This window comes from Erpetoichthys calabaricus, chromosome 18 (genome assembly GCF_900747795.2).
Source record: "Erpetoichthys calabaricus chromosome 18, fErpCal1.3, whole genome shotgun sequence".
In the NCBI taxonomy this organism is placed as follows: domain Eukaryota; kingdom Metazoa; phylum Chordata; class Cladistia; order Polypteriformes; family Polypteridae; genus Erpetoichthys; species Erpetoichthys calabaricus.
Genome location: NC_041411.2, coordinates 65,630,659 through 65,651,834, shown reverse-complemented (window position 1 = coordinate 65,651,834; position 21,176 = coordinate 65,630,659). Strand labels below are relative to the sequence as shown.

Sequence of the window (21,176 nt, the reverse complement as noted above, 5' to 3'; positions counted from 1 at the left end):
CTGCTATGAATAGTACCCTAAAATATTCACTTGTATCCGATACTGAACCAAACTTTGCATGCGACTCACTTTGAGCTTTGATTACTGGTATTTTGAAACAAAGCTGTGCCGCTCAAGTACAATTTTTGGCTTTGATGTTTCTCTCCTTTTAACTTTCCAATTTTTGAACCCTTCTTGTACCCTTTAACTCTGTTCTTCCTCCAGTCTTTGATTATTTGGACTGACTGCCCTTTTTTACACTCAGTCAGTATAGCAGTCAAGAGGACAAAGATGACATGAGAAGCATGGGTCTCACCCCAAAGGATGCCCAGTACTGAAGAGGTGCAAGAATAAGACATGGGGGCAATTGGCCAACCTGGGTAAATCAAGAAAATGGAAATTAAACAAGCAAAGATGATGATAATATCATTCTACTGTATGGACCCTTAAAACATGAAGAGCAAATATTCTTTATAATAATCAGTCAGACACTGTGTGTTATACTTTAAATGGTTGTACAGACATATACATGATTTTTCTGCTATATTTACATATCCATCCATCCATTTTCCAACCCGCTGAATCCGAACACAGGGTCACGGGGTTCTGCTGGAGCCAATCCCAGCCAACACAGGGCACAAGGCAGGAACCAATCCCGGGCAGGGTGCCTGCCCACCGCAGGACACACACAAACACACCCACACACCAAGCACACACTAGAGACAATTTGGAATCGCCAATCCACCTAACCTGCATGTCTTTGGACTGTGGGAGGAAACCGGAGCGCCTGGTGGAAACCCACGCTGACACAGGGAGAACATGCAAACTCCACGCAGGGAGGACCCGGGAAGCGGACCCGGGTCTCCTAACTGCGAGGCAGCAGCGCTACCACTGCGCCACCATATTTACATATTTACATAGCAATTACTTGCCTGTATAACCACACAGAAAAGTATTTTGCTGAACCCTCATAATGTGAAGTACCACATGTATTGTGACAAACTATAAAACTAGATGGAGCTGAAGGTCATGAGAAGGATCCTTTACATAACAAGGATCTTCCCAGAATACACTGGTTACAGAGACAAAAGAGATAATAATAAAAGGATGACAACATTGAGCTACACCGAAATCCTCCTGCACAAATAAAATCAGATCAATACTTTTAGAACAACTCTCGCTTTTCTTTTCCTACAGCTTTCCTCTCTCTTCCACATCCAACTCTAATTCCTTCTAAGTTGAGTGAGTACTTCCTGTGCTTAATCTATTGTCCCCCAGTAAGCGCTTTTGGGTTAGGCAGGACCCCAACAGTCCTTGTGCCATCAGTACTCAACAGCTCCCCCTGGTGGCCACCACATAACCTGGCAGGGCAATTGCCTAACCACAACACTCATGCTGCCCAGAGGGCATCCATACTGGGGCTCACCAGACCAGATGCTGCCACCCAGTGTACGGGAGAGCATTCTGCCCATAGCAGGTAGTCACTCACTGTCTGGACGTTCCACGTACCCACATCCAAACAGAGTGCCCTTCCGAGGTTACTGGAACACCAACCCCAGTGTAGATGCTGCTACAGCATCTTCCTGTGCCCATAGCCTGACACGGCAGGGGATTATCACCACTCCCCAGCTGGTCCTTCATTCTCAAGGGCCTTGTGTCCAGTTAAGGGAGCAGGATCCATCCAGACAGGGATGCCAGTTGGTCCCTTACAACACCAAAATCATCACCGGTGCAGCCAGTTGGCTTAAGAAGTCACAGGATGAGTTCAAAAGAGATCATCTTTCTGTAGTTTTAAGTTGATTGCAGTATAGCTGCACCTTTATCTGGAAAGTCCAACTTGTTGTGAGTAACTATGGTGCCCTAACATACACAATGAAGACAAAAGAACACTCACTCCATGAAAATGGAATTGAAAAGCACAAGTCAGGGGATGAAAACAAGAAAAACTCCATTGAATATCCTTTGGAGTCCAGTTAAATCAGTCATTAAGAAAAGCAAACAGTTTGGCAGAGCTGTAAATCTGCCTTAAGCAGGCCGTCCACAAAAACTGAGGGATCATGCTAGAAGAAGACGAGTGAGGGAGGCCACCAAGAGACCTGTGAGAACTCTGAAGGAGTTACAAGTTACTGTGACTGAGACTGGAGAGACTGTGCAGACACAAGCGGTTGCTCTGGTGCTTCATTTGTCACAGCTTTATGGAAGAATGGGAAGGATAAAGCCACTGGTATAAAAAAAAAGACTCGGCTACAGTTTGCCAGAAGCCACATGGGACACTCAGAAGTTAGGTGGAAGAAGGTTCCATGGACTGATGACACCAAAATTAAGCTGTATATGCTATGCTTGGCATAACTCAAACACTGCATGGTATGAAAAACTCACCATGAACACCATGAATGGCAGTATCATGTTATGAGAAAGCTTCTCTGCAGCAGGCACACTGGATAGCTTGTGAGGGCAGAGGGGGAATAAAAAATCAAGTAAATCCCTGATGAAGTCTGCAAAAAATTTTGGCAGAAGATTTGTTTTCAAGCAAGACAACAACCCAAAAAGCATGACACCAAACCTTCACAAGAAAATCCTTAAAATAGCAATGTGAATGTCCTGGAGTGGTCGAGTCTGAGTCCAGATCTCATTGCAATTGAAAATTTGTGGCTGGATTTGACAAAAGCTTTCATTCATGATCCCTGACAGAGCTTGAGAAGTTTAACAAAGAAGAATGAGGAGATATGCAAAGCTGACAGAGAGAGATCTGTGCACACAGAATCAGGGCTGTCATGGCTGCCAAAGGTGCATCTCCTAAATATACTGACTGGAACAGTGATCAATAATGTTGTGTTTTATATCTTTAATTTCATTTGGATCACTTGGCAGACATCTGTTTTCACTTTGACCTTAAAGAGTCTTTTTCTGTTGATCAGTGTCAAAAAAGCCAAGTTAAATCTACAGTGATTCGATGTTATAAAACAATAAACTGTGAAAGCATCCAAGGGGTGAATACCATTTTCATTTTCTTCTTCTTATGACTTTTTGTGCCCCCGATACATAAGGCAGAAATATGATGACGCCAAGCAGATTTATCAATGTTCCTGTGATTGTGCTTCTGTCCAATTCATCCCCAGTAAGTGAAGGTCTTTGTTAATGTTTTGCGCACAGGTTGTCCTTGGTCTGCCTGGTTGGCGTTTTCCAGGAATTTCACACCACATGGCTTGTTTGGGTAATCAGCTGTTGTTCATACATATTAGATGGCCGGACTTAAAAGAGGCCAGGTGTCTTCTCTGCAGTTTGAGACTGGTGGGCAACTGGACAGCTCTTGTTCAGATCATATCCGTATTGCATGTACATGATTCGGTGTAGGCGTAGCGTGAATCAAAGCCATCCAGTTGAGGGACCATCTCCATACAGAACAATTGGGATGATAACACTGTTATATACTTTTATCTTTGTAGCGGTGCTACATGATTAATGTCATCGCAAATGTATTTTGTGCTGAGTCCCGTCTTTCGTAGCGTTGTCCTGTTTACATGGTCTGTGTTTATGTTAATATGCTCCCCTGGAAACAATGGGGGGAAAGATAACACTGTGGAACCGTGGCCCCTTACAATAATTGGTCCTGTCAATCCCATCACCAGCATCCGGTCATTCGCTATTTAAACAGAAGGACAGCAAAGAAAAAAAAAAACATCCCGTTCTACTAGACCGCCAATTCACTACAGAGACAGAAGAAAGCAGCAATCCAAATCATTCACACCTTTGTCTACCTACCACTTTCAACGCCCGACACCAACATCTTTGCACCGCAAAACCCCGGGGTTCTGGATTATACCACATACTGAGGATAAGCACGGTGTGACTGTTTCTTGTTGTTTGGAGAAAGGAGCAAGCCATCATTTTCATCCGTGTAATTTCCGTAGGACAATTTTTCCAACTGAACCAGTTTCACAAACATTATCCATTTTCTGTTAAATCTTCTGGACTTTTATGTGCGTTTCTTACTTTCTGTGTGTATTATTGAATTCGTGTTCAGTGTGTGGTCAAGGGAAGGGTTTGTATTGTATATTAAGTCTGTGCTGCACTTTTTCTTTTTATTATTACTTTCCGCCGGACACTTATGGAGTTGAATGTTGTGTCGGGGTTGGTTGGGGTATCTTTATATATAATCTTCATTTGGATCTTGATCTTTGTTTGTCTGCAAATTCACTGCCTTGTGTGGTGTTCCTGCTGTGTTCAGTAGAGGGCAGTAGTGATGGAGGAGGAGAGGAAGTGAGGTGGAGGATCGTTGGATGAGGTTGGAGTGTGGTGATTAAAGAGGATTGAACTAAAGGAGACTATGTGCTGTTTGTACTGGCTGAATACACAACACCTTGGTTGTTACTTTTCTTTACAAACACTGTCGATGCCACTCTTTGTGTTTAGATCTGGCGTCGACACCTGCTTCGTTGTCGAGACTGTGGTTTTTTGTGTTTCTATTGACCGTCGTTGGCAGCACTTCATCCAAATCGAATGTTCACCCACTTCTTGGAGTCGGCAGTCAGAGTATATAAGTTGGACACACTTCTGTGATTTTCCATCAGTTGGCATTTGGAGTTCAAGAAAGAAGCATTGGTTCTTCCTTACTCTTTGGATTGCCACAAAGCAACCTGCGAGATTGGAGAAAGGTTGAGAAGAGATCGTGAAAGGAAATGACAGCGTCATGAAAACGAGACGGACTGTGAACGGAGAGAAGCAGAAATGCTCCTCCTCCACCACCACATAATTACTATTCGGACAGTGATTCCAAGTAGGCTGTTCCTATCCAATCAATGTCCAAGGGTTTTGTTTTGTAATTTTGTTTCCCTTATAAAAAATCATAATGCTGTACGACAAAGGGCTCAGTTCACGACTGGCAGGTGCGTTTAAACAGGGAGCCCTTCACAGACAACTTTAACATGCGCAACGTAGTTGGGCGCACATGGCTAGTGATATATATAGTGTTTGGTGTTTGTTCATTTCTTTCTTTATCAATATACTAGACAAAAAGCCTGTTTCGACAACGTAAGATGAAACGGGCACGAGTTTGTGTCAGTAGTGTATGAAGAACAAATGATAAGTAAGTAATAAATAAGAAAGTGATGTAAGTAATGATAATTAACTAAGAGGTTTGGAATATGTATGACTTTATCATGGCAAAAAATACTGTACACTTAAAAAAGACATGCTATCTATGACAACGTTTTTTGTTTGTATACTGGAGGCCTGTCAGTATGCAACTAAAGTTGTAAAATCTCTCTGTAGACTACATCTTTGTGAAGACACTCTCACTGTTTGGTAGTAATTTCCCTTGATGTGGCCCATCTTTAACTTGCATCTTCACATCACTCGCCCACTGAAAGTACTTAATAATAATATGTTCTTGTGTATTATTTTGAGTGTGAGGGTTGGCTGTGATCGGGGCTAATATCCTACGACTGGGCGGAAGGATTTGGGATTTCAGAATAATAATCCCGAAATGCGTAGGCTAAATCCGTCGCCTGCCGCGATGAAGCAAATTTTCTCTTTAGAGGCATTTGTATAATTTGGAAGTGAGACAATCTTTGAAATGTTTAAGTCATGAATGTACCTATTGAAGACAGTTGTATAATGCGTAGGCTAAACCCGCCGCCGGCCGCGATGTTGGGATTGGATGCGCAGAAGGCGACTGAGCATTTGGCTTCGGACGGACGTTCGTCAGATGAAGCAAATTTTCTCTTTGGAGGCATTTGTATAAATTGGAAGTGAGACGAACTTTGAAATGTTTAAGCCATGAATGTACCTGTTGAAGACAGTTGTATAATGCGTAGGCTAAATCCGCCGCCTGCCGCGATGTTGGGGTTGGATTTCGGTCTCGTAAGGTTTTTCGGGCAGTGGCGCAGAAGGCGACTGCGCATTCGACTTCGGACGTGAGTGAGTGAGTGAGTGAGTGAGTGAGTGAGTGAGTGAGTGAGTGAGTGAGTGAGTGAGTGAGTGAGGAGGCAGGCGAATTATGTATTAAGATACTCACGTTATTATTTTACATACTGTTTGTTTTTTGGCGTATTTTTGATCGTCGATTGGGGGAAGTTTATTTGCAAGAAGTGCGGCTTGTCAGGTCTAACATCCTCAACTTGCCAGGCCACGAGTCTTGGTGATGTAGCTGCCAGTTTTAGAGAGCGAGTCGGCCGTTACATCTTGATGTATATGGAGAGCTGCTTGTTGTCCCAAATTTTCCTCAATCTGTTCATGGTAGAGGATGCCTTGCCAATGTGTGTCTTGATCTCGGCCACAGGGTTGCTGCCACAGGTAAGCAGGCTACCAAGTTAAGTGAACTTTTGAATGTTGTCCATGTGATTGCCGTTGATGCATAGGGAGGAGCCTGAAGCGTTTATTTCCATCAATTTTGGTTTTTTGGACCAGATGAGCAACCCTAGTTTCTGCCCTGTGATTGCTAAGCGGTTAATCTTGTCTTGTTCCTTCTGTGCATTAGTCTCAATCATAATGGCATAACTCCGTCTGGGGTACCTAAGTTATCCTTGCCGGTCTCTAACCCGGATAAAGTGAGGAGGGTTAAGGCTGGGCTGGTACCCCGATTGATGACGCAGTTCTCAATGAGATCACCATAGCGAGGGTACTCACATCATGATGAACCTCAGTTTTCTTTTTATACTAATAAATTTACTATTTGAAAGCAATCAACAGGCTATCTAATGTTATGGCATCAAAAAGCAACAAGGATTCCCTTCAGTGAGTCTGTTTATTTTAGTTAAACATTTTTGCAAATTGTGCTATTGAAAACTGGCTTCGAAGAATTAAGATATTTGCCTGCAGGAAAAGCCATGCTAGTGTTTACTTCGTCCTAGGAGACAGCTTTCAGAGGTTGGTTTTAGCAGCCACGTGTCATCAGTCCTGGCAGAGACCCTATGGAGCTCTGCAGGAAAATGTCAGCAACTGTTCATTTGGCCACAAAGCTGTGAAGTGATTTCATTTTTTGTTGAGCCCCCTTCAGATTTGTACAAACTCCTGGCCTTCATTTGTGTCTAAATAAAGAGCTGTGTGAGCAGAAATGAAAGCACTACAATGAAGGATGGGGAGGTGGTTTCTTGGTGGGGGGTTCCCCCTGCTTAACAGAGCGGAAAGAAGGGACTGTTTTTAATAAGTTCTGCTTTGCCTCCGTGCAAAGATGACATGCAAGATGTAGCCGCGTTATCAGGCCCCTTAATAAGTGTTGCAAACAGAGCCCAATGGGAAATCTCATGCTGCATCTTCAGGCGGCAAGAAAATCACACTGTGCCCAGAAGGAGATGTGTGGTAAAAAATAATATCACACCATCTCTTTCTGTGCGGATCTGTGTGGAATGGAAACACCAGCCATAAGGGGTTTCCTCAATAAAACCTGGCCAATGTATTTTGTGCTACACAGCAAATAAGGCTGCTCTGCAATTACAATTGTTTCCCACCTCTTAGATTTATTAATAAATACAGTAATTTATTTTTGTAATACCGCTGCTCTTTCAAGATTAGTTTATTTAAAGTCACGAATATCTCTCAAGGGACTCTCGGCTTTGATGGCTTAAATAAAAAAAATCACCCGATGTTTTTCTTCTTTTGTATTACTGTTTCCTTTTTTTAGGTCACTGCTTCCAGTGTAAAACTGGGTTTATTTACCGTCTTATGAGTAATTGTTATGCATGGCAATACAGCTCCAAATCCAGCCCTGTTTGGTCAGAGGTGTGACCAGAACATCATGTGTGGATGGGCATTTGGCTTGTCGGTGGGGGGGGGGGGAGGGCAAAAAATATCCATCTATCCCCATTTTTGTAGGGGGGGTCAAATAATAATAACAACATAGTTTTATATAACATATTAAACCAAAAATTGTGGCATAAATTATAACCTATTGTTCAATAAAATTAACAGAGGCAATGGAACTTGTATTATTATTTTTGTGAACAAATATAGAACTACATCTACAAGGTAAATATCAATAAAGTCAAATGTATACAACATATGAGAGCAAGAACAGAAACGTGGCTTATTGTAGTCATGGGAGGCTATAGGACATCAGTTTCCAGTGTTTAAACTGGATATTATCTACAGAAACAGTCTGCGGTTACTCTTGGCAAATTCTGAAATAAATTCATTCATGTCTACATTTTCTGTGATGTTTTTCTCATGTGCCAGAATGACTAAATTTCTCTCCCTTGAATGCAGCATTGTTCGGCGGAGTGGAGTGAGAATGCGGTTCAAAGTAGAGAAAGAGTTTTCACTTGCAGCTGAAGACACACCAATGATGAGTGCTGTGATGCAGACATGGCTCTGACGTGCGGGATACTAGACGCGTGTTTGTGGAAGCCGCCACCGTCTTTTTCTAGAGCTTTTTTCCCAATTAGTGTAGCCGTGTTTGGTGAATATGTCCTCGCGGTCCAAATTGGAAACACTAAATTTGTGGCAGGCAAAGCAAAAGCTGCCATCACGGACAACAGAATATTCAAGCCATAGTCGAGACTGATAGCAGCTTGTACTAAAACATCTGAGTGTCTTTCCGAATGCGCGCTTGGGATAATTAATTAAAATGGGCTGGGATGGGCTATCCATATTTAAGTCAGGCAGACCGGACTGTATATTTTGTTGAAGGCAGAGGTTTGGAGTACCCAACACGGGTGCAGAGATGGAGGATTGTGTAGGTTTATCTACATCTTTTGGAGTTTCAGTTCCCGACGAGGGTGCGCTGTGCTCCGTGTTGGTAGCAGCGGTGCTGGGCTCAACCGTGGAGCTAGCAGCTTGCGGAGGAACAGAGGTTGAAGATGTCTGCTTTTTAATAAGCCACCTATGCATAGCCTTTGGTGTTACCAACCAGAAAATAAAAGAAGAATGGAATGTACAGTATACGCTGTTTTAATTAAAGAATGCAGTCAACAGGTTCAAAACATGCTGAAAAATGTGCGGCGAAGTGAACTGTGAGCAGCAGGGTGCCTGTCTAGTGGAGGAGACACTGACGGATACGCCCCACATTCAAACGGGCCGATTGGAAAGCAACTCAGTTTTGAAAATCAAATGTTGTTCTTCTCCAGAGTTTTCACTGGACAGACAGAGCATTTTGCAGGGGGGGCACGGCTTGTCTCTGGGGGGGCAGTGCCCACCCCAGCCCCCCCGTGGTCACGCCTCTGTGTTTGGTATTTATGCAAAAAATGTATACGTGTCTGCCACATGCAAGCTATTTCTCAAAGTGATCATAAAATGAGTATTGACTATAGACATGCAGCTGAGTAGCAGATTTCAGTTGGCTTAGTGTGAGTGAATGTGGGAGTAAATGTGCCCACTGACGGAGTGAAGTCCCAGTCAGGATTGGTTTCTGCCTTCTATATTATGCTATTCAGATGTGGTCTGGCACTCCATGACCTCGAATGGACCAAATGAGTTAATAACATGAATAGAAAGGATAGGCTCAGGGAACTAGTCATGGATTGTCATGGGGTGCATGGTACCAAAGGCACACTGTTAGGCTAACACGACCGCATGCCCAGAGGGATGAGCCTGGAGCAACGCCAGTGGAACCTGAGTGAAGAGGAACATTAGAATATGCCTAACCCATCTCAGGTGGTTCCTCACGATCTGGAGGAGCAGCGACTCTATTGTGATACTCACCCAAATCGCTCAGCTTCTCACTCTATCATGGAGTGTCAGCCAGGCAAAGAAAATTAATTTCTGCCACAATATTTTCAGTTATTCCTCATTACCCTAGGTGAGGACCTGTGATATTTAATGAATGGTAAAAAGGGAGTTTTGTCAATAAACTCAGATCCTACTTCGTCAACACGGACCGGTTCAACACCCACAAAAGAACCATTTAAGTACACTTATTGATCTTCTTCTATCACTCATAAACAAGATTCCAAGATAGCTGATCTTCTCCACTAAGGGCAGAACTAAGACACCATACAGTAGTGAAAAAAAAACACACACAATTGATTGTCACAATACTGAAATGAAATAATTATAATTATCAAGATGGAAAAAGTCTAATTTTGACAATATGAAACAAAAAACGTAAGTCTATTTTCATGACCTATCCCCATCTATCTATTATACTTAATGACTAGGGGGTTCGCTTGCCAGCCACTTGGCATCTCTGCCACTCGTGTTGTGAAGACGGGGGCTGAACATACCCCAAGGAGACGTGGTCGCTCCTCTGAAATCCCATCTTAAACGGTAATACAATGGGAAACAAATATAGTTTTCTTTTTTATCTCCTCTTTTCCCAATCAGTTGCTGGCTTGCTGCTGCTGCTGCTGTACCGCGTGATGTGCATCTTGTGCTGTGCTTCGAACATTTAAAAGCCTGTACGGCAGCTGTCCTACTCTTTGTCTTTTATTATTGGACCCGGGCGTGGTTAAATCTTTTCGCATAAAGTCCCGTCTCATGAGACGTGAGTTCTTGATATTTTTTTAGTTTATAATTTAGAAACAGTATAAGAATCTGAAAATCTAACAACATCACATTAAAGTTCAATAAACTCTGAAAAGAATGATACTGAACATATATGTGTAGGCTTTAAAATAAGCCCGATTTAAAGTGTGACATAAAGTGACATAAAAACGTCACCATTGCACTTTTAAGCTTAGGATTTTATACTGTATATAGAGAGTAGATAATATGGCAAAGTGCACAATAAACTCCAGCCAGCAGAGATGGATTTTAGGATTAGATTAGATTGCCCTCCATAATGTTTGAGACAAAGACACATTTTTCCTTGATATACCCCTTTGCTCCACAGTTTACAATCACAAACCAAACAATAGAGACATGAGTAAAGTGCACATAGCAGGGTATTTGCAGACATTTTGGTCCCACCATGTAGAAATGACAACACTTTTTCTACATAGTCATCCCATTTCAGGGCACCATAATGTTTGGTACACAGCAATGGCAGGCATATTAAAGCAGCCATATTCAGGACTTTGTCACATATCCCTTCCATGCAATGACTCCTTGAAGTCAGCAATTCATAGAGATCACCAGATGCTGAGGATCTTCTCTGGTGATGCTCTGTCAAGCCTCTAATGATGCCATCTTCAGCTCCTGCTTGTTTTGAAGGCTTGTCCCATTAAGTTTTCTCTTTAGCATATGGAATTCCTGCTCAATTTGATTTAAGTCAGGTGACGGACTTGGGCTTTCAAGGATTTTCCATTTTGTAGCTTTGACAAACTCCTGTGTTGCCTTAGGAGTATGTTTGGGATCATCATCTTATTGTAGGATGAAGCACCGTCCAATGAGTTTGGAGACACTTACTGGAAATTGAGTAGATAAGATATTTCTGCACACCTCAGTATTCATTGTGTCACTGCCATCAGAAGTTCCATCATCGATGAAGATAAGTGTGCCAGTACCTACGGCAGCCATACATGCCCAAGCTACTACACTTGCACCACCATTTTTAACAGATGAGGTGGTATCCTTTGGCTCTTGGGCAGTACCCTTTGGTTTCCACACTTTTCTCTTGCCACCACTCAGGTTCATCTTTGTCTCGTCTGTCCACAAGACCTTTTTCCTGAATTCTTCAGGCTCTTTTAAGTACTTTTTTTGCAAACTGTAATCTGGTCATCCTGTTTTTGTGGCTAACTAGTGGTTTACATTTTGCAGTGTGGCCCCTGTGTTTCTATTCATGAAGTCTTCTGCAGATAGTCGTCTCTGACACGTCCACATCTGCCCCCTGAAGACTGCTTCTGATCTGTCAGACAGGCGTTTTCCTTGATCATAGTGAGGATCCTTAATGCCATCAGCAGTGGGGGTCTTCTTTGGCCTACAAGTCCCTTTGCGATTACTGAGCTCACCAGTGTGTTCTTTCTTCTTAATGTTATTCTAGACAGTTGATTTGGGTCATCCTAAGATTTTACCGATGTTCCTAATGGTTTTATTCTCGTTTTTCAGCCTCATAATGGCTTCTTTGACTTTCACTTGCACAGCTCTTGTCCTCATGTTGAACAATGGCAACTTCAGACTCCAAAGGGTAGAATTGTCCCAAACATTATATTGCCCAGACATGGTGGGGCCGTGTATTAAAAGTGTTTTCATTTCTACATGCTGTGACCTAAATGTATGCAAATACCCTTAAACTAAAGTCTGCAATGTGCATTTTAATCACGTCTGAATTGCTTGATTTGTGTTTTTAAACTGAGAGGCAGTTGGGTAAATCAATGAAAAATGTGTCTTTGTCCCAAACTTTATGGAGGGCTCTGTATATTGTCTTTGTGTATCCAGGTTTTTCCAGAATATTCTTACAACCTATTTTGGAGAAATAATATGTTCATATCCTCAGATTGCAATGCCTTGGTTAATAACAGGGACACTCATGCAATTGTGTTGCGGATAGACATATATAGGACATAGCAGACACACATCGGCATTGGGTCAGTCGTTCTTACCTAAGTTAGCCATGATCATTCGTCTCACCACTCTCTACTTACCATCAAACTCTGCTGGTCCAACTCCAATAATTATAACAGACATTGGAAGGGAAGCAGCCTGTATAGAATAAAAACAAGTTATAAAAAATTGCTAAACTTAGATAAACAAGTACATAAAACTAACATTAAACCAAATGAAATGGACTTTTATGAAACCAATCTAATTGACTTCATCTCAGATTGAAAATCCTACAGTCACATTTATTAGAGACTAGCAAAATACCCGCGCTTCGCAGCGGAGAAGTAGTGTGTTAAAGAGGTTATGAAAAAGTAAAGGAAACATTTTAAAAATAACGTAACATGATTGTCAATGTAATTGTGTTGTCATTGTTATGAGTGTTGCTGTCATATATATATATACATACATATACACATATATTATATAGCAAAATACCCGCGCTTCGCAGCGGAGAAGTAGTGTGTTAAAGAGGTTATGAAAAAAAAAGGAAACATTTTAAAAATAACATAACATGATTGTCAATGTAATTGTGTTGTTATTGTTATGAGTGTTGCTGTGTTTTATATATATAAAATACACACACACACATATAAACATATATATACATATACATATACACATATATATACATATCTACATATATATATATATATATATATATATATATACATATACACATCCACATATCAACATATATATATACACATATATACACACACACACGCTTTATGGGTGATGATTGTTTTACTCTTTTTATCTTTATTTTATTTTATTGTAGAATCAACTCGTATCTGCGCACAGCAGGGCAGCCGTGGGCGGATGCGTATGGTGTATTCACTCCATGTTATCGTGCATTGCGCTGTCAGTGGTATTTTGATAAAAGAATTTGAACAACATATAAGAAGCGTATAAATTATTAAACAGTAAAACATTAACATTTAAGAAGTAAAGTTACATTAAGTACTACTGCAGTGCCTTTCGGGTATACCTCATTTTTTGTTTGCCCATTACATGCTTAAATGTATACATTTTTTGGTGCACCTACCCGAGAACACGCGACATATAACCGACCGTGGGAGAAGCATGGATTTTAAACACGCGTTCAGTTCATCTGCTGGTCTCCCTCGTGGAATAACTGGTAATGTTTGACTAAAATCTACAGCGAGTAAAACGACATTACCTCCTATTTTTTTTTTTACGATCTCTGAGATCTTGCTTTTTTCGGTTCAAGGCTTCATAAGCTCTTTTATGTTGTATGGTGTACTTATCCCAAACCATCATCTTTGAATGTTGCAAGACTTTCGCCTTGTATGTAGATCGGGGTAATTACATTCATTGCATTCCTAGTCTGAATCACAATCTGATTGTATGGGTGGTTACCTGCCACTGTAGGGTTGCCACCCGTCCTTTAAAATACGGAATCGTGCCGCGTTTGAGAATGAAATTGCGCGTCCCGTTTTGAATCAATACTGGACGGGATTTATCCCGTATTTTTTTTATCATTTTTTTTTTAAAGCAGCGTCTCATGCAAATCATCCCACACGCATTTTATGAAGATGCCTCCTTTCCTACTTTTGATTGGGTAATACTTGATGTCATCGTTAGTTTGATTGGTGTTTTTAACTGTCCAGTGAGGAGGGCGTGTCTTTTAAGTACAGTCTGCAAAGTGTTGGCACTGAGATGTGGCGTCAGCGCCATAGTTGAAGCCCCTAACGTTGCGGTCAGCAAGTCGGCTAACATCTGCCATGTGCCGTCTTTCAGTTGCGAGAAGCAGATCATAGAATGGTTGAAACTGTTGCCCCTAACGTTGCGCCACGGCGTGTGGTTCGTTTATACCTCGTGTCTTCTCATTAAACTTTTATCTCGCGAATATGTTATTGCAATCCGCAGCGGGAGCGTTTCTATAAACTTAATTTAAACTTACGTTTTACACCGTGCTTTGTTTCCCTTATGAACATGCTTGTATGCTTAACTCGCTCCGTTCTCAATTGTTTAATTAATTTTTTGCTCTTCGCTGTTTGCGGGTCTTCCTCCATTTCCCCCTACTTCATTCTTTTATCTCGCGAATATGTTATTGCAATCCTTAACGGGAGCGTTTCAATAAACTGATTGAAAATAGTTTTGCATTTACCTTTTTAGTAAAAGGCGAGCTTTTAAGCCTGAGAAATCACCCCGTAAATGCACACGTTTAATTGGACATGTGTTAATATGTATGGTTACACAGTATTAAAAGACAGTGAACAACGTCAGTTACCTTTGTTCCCGCGTTTGATAAAAGGTGAGCTTTTAAGCCTGAGAAATCACCCCGTAAATGCACACGTTTAATTGCACATGTGTTAATATGTATGCTTACACAGTATTAAAAGACAGTCAAAAATTAACGTCATTTACCTTCGTTCCCGCGTGTGACTCGTGCTGTAAATGTCTTCCTTGTTTTTAGTTCACGTGATTACGTAGGAGGCGTGATGACGCGATACGTGACTCCGCCTCCTCCATTACAGTGTATGGACAAAAAATATGTTCCAGTTATGACCATTACGCTTTGAATTTCGAAATGAAACCTGCCTAACTTTTGTAAGTAAGCTGTAAGGAATGAGCCTGCCAAATTTCAGCCTTCCACCTACACGGGAAATTGGAGAATTAGTGATGAGTGAGTCAGTCAGTCAGTGAGTCAGTCAGTCAGTCAGTGAGGGCTTTGCCTTTTATTATTATAGATATGTGCCAAATATGAAACAGAATTCAGCTGGTTGATGAAGAAGAAGAATGCCCTCCAGAGTGTATACTCAAGTCAAGCTTCAGCCTCCGGACTTAGCTTAGAAATCCCCTAAAACAAGGATTTTAATGGCAGTTTATTTTTAATTTTTCACTCAGCAGTATGTTTAATTTAATAGAATTCATTTTTTTTCAGTTGTTATGATGATTAATGATAATACCTTTGGTTATAACATATATTGTTGATAACTGTTTGGACATTAATAGTTGTGGATTTCTTATTTATCTTTCTGGATCCCATCCTATTTCACTCTGTCCCAACCTGTAACTGTCCCATGAATGCTATCAACATGTTAAACCTGTAAAGTTTTCAATGTTTCAATGTTTTGTGAAATTGAGTCTGCTAGGGTCTGCAATTGCAATGACACTGAAATAGTGCAGGATAGGAATCAGGCTGTAAGATGCATAACTAGGAAGTATACTGGCAATACTGTCTTTACCGTCAATACTGCCAGTATTCTGTCAGAACAACACTAGTTCACTAGCAATGTCCTAAAACTGGAAAATGGTGCTGGTCTTCTCCTGGAAGTGATTTAAAGACACTCCTAATCATACACTAACATAGAGTTGGGAGGAGAGCGTACAAGAGTTCAGCTGCCAGAAGAAAAAGAGTTCAAAGTAGGAAGAAAGGTAGAACAGAGCTAGACATGTAAGATATATTGTTAGCTTTAGTGCCAATGCATTATAGCCTCCTGTGCTATTACCAATTTCCTATAATAAACCACTTTCTTTTCTTTGTATTTTCAGTTTTCGTGGCATTCTTTTTTGGCATGGTTTCCAGGAACACCCCATTCTGGACACAGTGTAAAAATGATTAATATTTCAGTTTCAGCCATTGTTGCAATTTCACTAGGAGCATTAAGCAACCCCAGAAAACATTCATTTTTTAACAAATAATTGAGTGCCACCACTGAAAGGTACTTTAATTCTTCAAAATGTTTTTCATATAAATCCTTTATTACTCTCTAAAAAGAACTTCCAGGCCATGAATCTCCCAGACCACATAAAAATGCATTGTGTCCTTAGAGACAACAATTACTGTGTCAATGGTGTCTCTACGGGTGTAGTCAGCCATTGCTTTCTGACCACAAGAAGTATCAATCACAAAAAAAACTATTGAACATTTTCCCCCCTGAGTAATCTAGATCTTAATTTACTTAACTGTGAAAAAAATATGATTGTCGATTACTTTCATAAAGTGTGTTAGCAGCAAAGGATACAGAAAGTTATAAGCGGTGTTATGTAAAGCAACCCAAAACAAAGTTGAAGAGAAACTTCTTCAAGAGTGTTCACAGTTTGATTAAATCACAGAGGACGTTATTAAAAAATGGAAATGTGTGCATATTGGAAAAAAAGGAAATGATCCTTTCAGTAAATAAATAATCATCTATGGTGAAAATCCTATGGGAGGTCTTTAACAAGGAACAAAGTAAAAATGCTTTGACGGTTTTTAAAGTGGCAGCTAACCTTATATTAAATATATGTTGGGGCACAGAGCAAAGTGAATGCTAATTTACGAGAGATAACATTGAAAGAATTCCTTTTTAGGTAAAGCAACTAGGGATTGGACCCTCATTCAGCTTTTTGTGCCTGTCTCAACAGAAAACTACCCTGTGGTATACTAATCCATCGTATTATTTCAATCGCTGAATTTATTTCGACATGAAAACCTTTTTTTTTTTATCTGTTGTATTTACACATTGATCTCCTCTTCTTTAAACAAATACAATGAGTTGTCACATTCTGTGTTAACTTCAATTAAATGTGTCCTTGCCCTTTGCCTCTGTTATGTAGAAAGCTAAAGTCTTTTAAAAAGCTAGATATGATTAGATTAGATTAAATAGGACTATGTGGCTTTTTACATAAGCTCTTTAAATAAATAAATATGTACTTATACACTATGGTCTGAACACAAAAACCAGAATGACTAAAAAGGAAGAACATTTTTAAAAGAAAGAAAATCATTTCTGACTTATGCTCTTATTACTGCCATTGCTAATTTTTCAAGTCTGAAAAAGCCATAACAGGACATCCTGCTGTCTGAGGGAAGAAGGCTGTAATAATGGATGGGTGTGCAGTACCTCCAGCTGTAAGCTCAAAAGAAGGATGAGAAAATAGATAAAAACGTGGATGCTTACATACTTCTTTGTATACACTGTGACCTATAGGGGGCATTGTGACACCTAAAACCCCAGACACAGCCTCACAGACATAAGTCCCAGATTTAAATAAAAGATTTTGTTACTAATAATCACCTTTACAAAGGTTTCTTAATCTGATTTTGAACAAGCACAATACAACGACCCACTTCTCTCTTCTTTTGTTTTCCTCCACTGCTTCCAGGTAAACTTTTCCTCTTCCATCTGACTCCAACTCGCCTGGACAAGGTTGAGCGGTAGACCCAGGAGTACTTCTGGTGCTGGGGCATAGCTCGTTGGAAGCAGTTCCAGGTCAAATGGAAGTACCACAAAGTAGGGATCATGGATCCCTGCTGCACACCCTGGCGCCACCCAAGGGGCTACAGTTCCCAGCATGCCTTGCAGGTGTCCATACAGTTAGTGTTGCCTAGGGATGCTGCCACCTAGCAGGTTGGAGCAGCATGTAACCCTGACAGGTTGTCTTTCCCTTTCCTTCCATCATACTGGCCTATCAGCAAGGTATTGATCCTTGTTCCAACCCTGACGGGACATAAGCGAACCCACTTCTGCACTGGCACCTTCCTTCTTGTGTCTCCAAAGGGTTGGCTTCCCGTTCAGGAAAGGGAACGTACCCCATCCTGGCCAGGTCACCAACCTGTGAGCACCGCCCATCACAACATGTACGTAACTTGTATGATTAAATGTATGAATTTGCGTCTCTCACAGAGGCGACTCCAATTGGTTTCACTTTCCACTCAGAGCCTCGCAGCTCAAGACAAGGAGGCGGGCTGGCAGTAATTATCAGAGAAGACTTAAACATTAAAAGAATCCCAATTGACTGCCCATTGTCTTTTGAGTGCCTGGCTCTTAAACTAATAACGGAATCAGGTCCTGTCTCACTCATTGTTCTCTATCGTCCCCCAAAATACAATGCATCCTTCTTATCCGATCTGATTGAACTTTTGACCCACCTAAGCTCTTACTCTCAGAGAATTATGCTTCTTGGTGATTTCAACATCCATATTGACATTACTACATCTAAACTGAGAAATGAATTCCTGTCCGTACTGGACTGTTTTGTTGTTGACACAACATGTTGATTTTCCAACCCATTCTGGCGGTCATATATTGGACCTGATCTGCACTTCTGGACTATCTGTTGCCAACATTTACAGCACTGATTTGGGACTCTCTGACCATAAAGCAGTATTTTTCACTGTCTCATTACCTATCCCACCTCTTACCTGTAAACGACAAATTTCTTACAGAAACCTTAAAAATATCTGTCCCTCTATCCTTTCTGGATCCATTTCTGATCTTTTACTGTCTGCACCTATTCCACCAACACTAGATAGTTTTGTTGACCACTATAACTCAGCCCTTCACTCAGCATTAGATAAAACAGCTCCTTTAAAACATAAGGAGGTTTCCTTTAAGCGCTCAGCTCCTTGGTATAACTCAGAATTGCGATCTATGAAAGCAGCTGGCCGACGCCTTGAGAGAATGTCACGTAAGACTGGCCTCACCGTGCACATCCAGGCTTTCTCTGACCACCAAAGAGCTTACAGAGAAGCACTAACTTCTGCCAAGAACACCCATTATGGCAGAATAATAGAAAGCGGCCATGATAACCCAAGGGTTTGTTCTCTGTAGTTAATAAACTACTCGAACCCGCATCTGGTCCAACTACCTCTTCTACTGAAGTCTGTGAGGAATTCCTCCACTTTTTCCGTAACAAAATTAAAGATCTAAATAATTCAACTAACATAAATATATCATCTGTTTATATCTCTCCCTGTTTTCCCACTCCATCCAGCTCCTTCTCTAAGTTCTCACCAGTCACCTCTGCGTTTGTTAATAACCTGCTTTGTAAGATGAGGCCGACTACTTGTGTACTGGACCCCATCCCCACCACACTACTTAAATCCTGCCTTCATGCCATAATCCCGACTGTTACAACAATAATAAACTCATCCATTGACACTGGCTCCGTGCCACTCACTTTTAAAATTGCTTCTGTAACCCCAATGTTAAAAAAGTCTGGCCTTGATGCTGACAATCTTAACAATTTCCGGCCTATTTCCCACTTACCTTTCCTGTCAAAATTTCTTGAGCGTGTTGTAGCTTCCCAACTCACCAATTACCTAACCTCTAATAATTTGATGGAACCCTTTCAGTCTGGTTTCAGGGCGCGGCACAGCTGTGAAACTGCTCTGCTACGGGTAACCAATGATTTGCTTATGGCAGCAGACTCTGGACAAACCAGCATATTAATTCTGTTAGACCTCAGTGCAGCATTTGACACTGTCAGACATGACATCCTACTGTTCAGAATGGAGAACATGCTGGGTATCTCTGGCACTGCCCTCCAGTGGTTCAAGTCCTATCTGAGTGATAGGCAAGAGTTTGTTAGTCTTGGCAACAGCAGATCCAACTCCGTGCCAGTCACACAAGGAGTCCCTCAGGGCTCTGTCCTTGGTCCTCTGCTTTTCTGTATTTATATGCTTCCCCTTGGCCATATTATCCGTAGTTATGGATTGGGTTATCATTTTTATGCAGATGATACCCAGCTCTACTTCAATGTTAAAAGTGGAACTTCATCAGAGCTTTCTCAGCTCACAACCTGCCTTAGTGAAATTAAAACCTGGATGGAGCAGAACTCCTTAAAATTAAATTCCAATAAAACTGAACTCCTGCAAATTGGGACTAAAATGCAACTTAATAAAATGAGCTCCTTCCCAGTCCATCTTGGCAGTGATCTCATCAGACCTGCCTCTACTGTAAAAAATCTTGGTGTCATTTTTGATTCCTCCCTCACTTATTCCACCCACATAAATCACATTAAGAAACTTTCTTACTTTCACCTCCGTAACATATCCCGTGTTCGCTCCTTCCTCTCCTTCTCTAATGCTGAGAAACTTGTCCATGCTTTTATCACATCCCGCATCGATTATTGTAATTCCCTACTGGCAGGTGCCCCTTCTAATCTTATATCACAGCTCCAGCTTATTCAAAACTCAGCTGCAAGAGTCCTTACTCGAGCCAGCAGCAGCGAGCACATCACACCCATCCTGCTCCGTCTTCACTGGCTCCCTGTGTCCTACAGAATCGAATATAAAATCCTACTAATAACCTACAAAGCTTTAAATAACCTCGCACCAAACTACATCAGTGACCTCCTCCATCACTATGTGCCTGCCCGCCTACTAAGGTCCTCTGATTCTGGTAATCTTGTTGTGCCCCTCACTAATCTACACTCCATGGGTGACAGGGCCTTCAGCTGTATAGCGCCCAGACTCTGGAATGACCTACCAAAATTAATCAGGTCAGCTGACTCCATGAATTCCTTTAAAAAACAACTCAAAACTCATCTGTTCAGGAAGGCTTTTAGCTCTATTTGACTTTATTACCTTTCTCTCAGTTTACATCTCTGTCAAGATGCCAATGTAACCTGTATGTGTGTGCGAGACCATCAATTATGTTGTCTGTTTTTTTCAGAATTTACTGTCTTAATCTTCTTTATTTATTTATCTGGTTTGTACAATGCTATATACTGTATATTCTGCCGTTCTTTATTATATTCTGTAAGTGCCTTGAGCATGGGAAAGGCGCTATATAAATAAAATGTATTATTATTATTATTATTATTATTATATATACAGTACATATATATATATATATATATATATATATATATATATATATTCACGGCATTCGTAGTCTGAATCACAATCTGATTGTATGGGTGGTTACCTCTCAGGTAACGCTTGTGGTTGGTCAGCAAGTCGGCTAACATCCGCCACAGTGCGAGTTGTGAGAAGCAGATCATAGAATGGTTGAAACAGTTTACTGTCAAATAATGCAAAGAGTACG

The 21,176-nt window shown here is 41.0% G+C and overlaps 1 protein-coding gene across 1 annotated transcript in view; it reads right to left on the bottom strand.

The window, feature by feature from the left end:
* The window catches only part of cpne9 (copine family member IX), a 737,722-nt gene that overhangs the window by 44,992 nt on the left and 671,554 nt on the right, over positions 1–21,176 (bottom strand). The window contains exon 19 of the mRNA XM_028824197.2: positions 12,435–12,492. Coding sequence (XP_028680030.1) covers positions 12,435–12,492 — 58 coding nt within the window. The remainder of the gene's footprint in view (positions 1–12,434; positions 12,493–21,176) is intronic.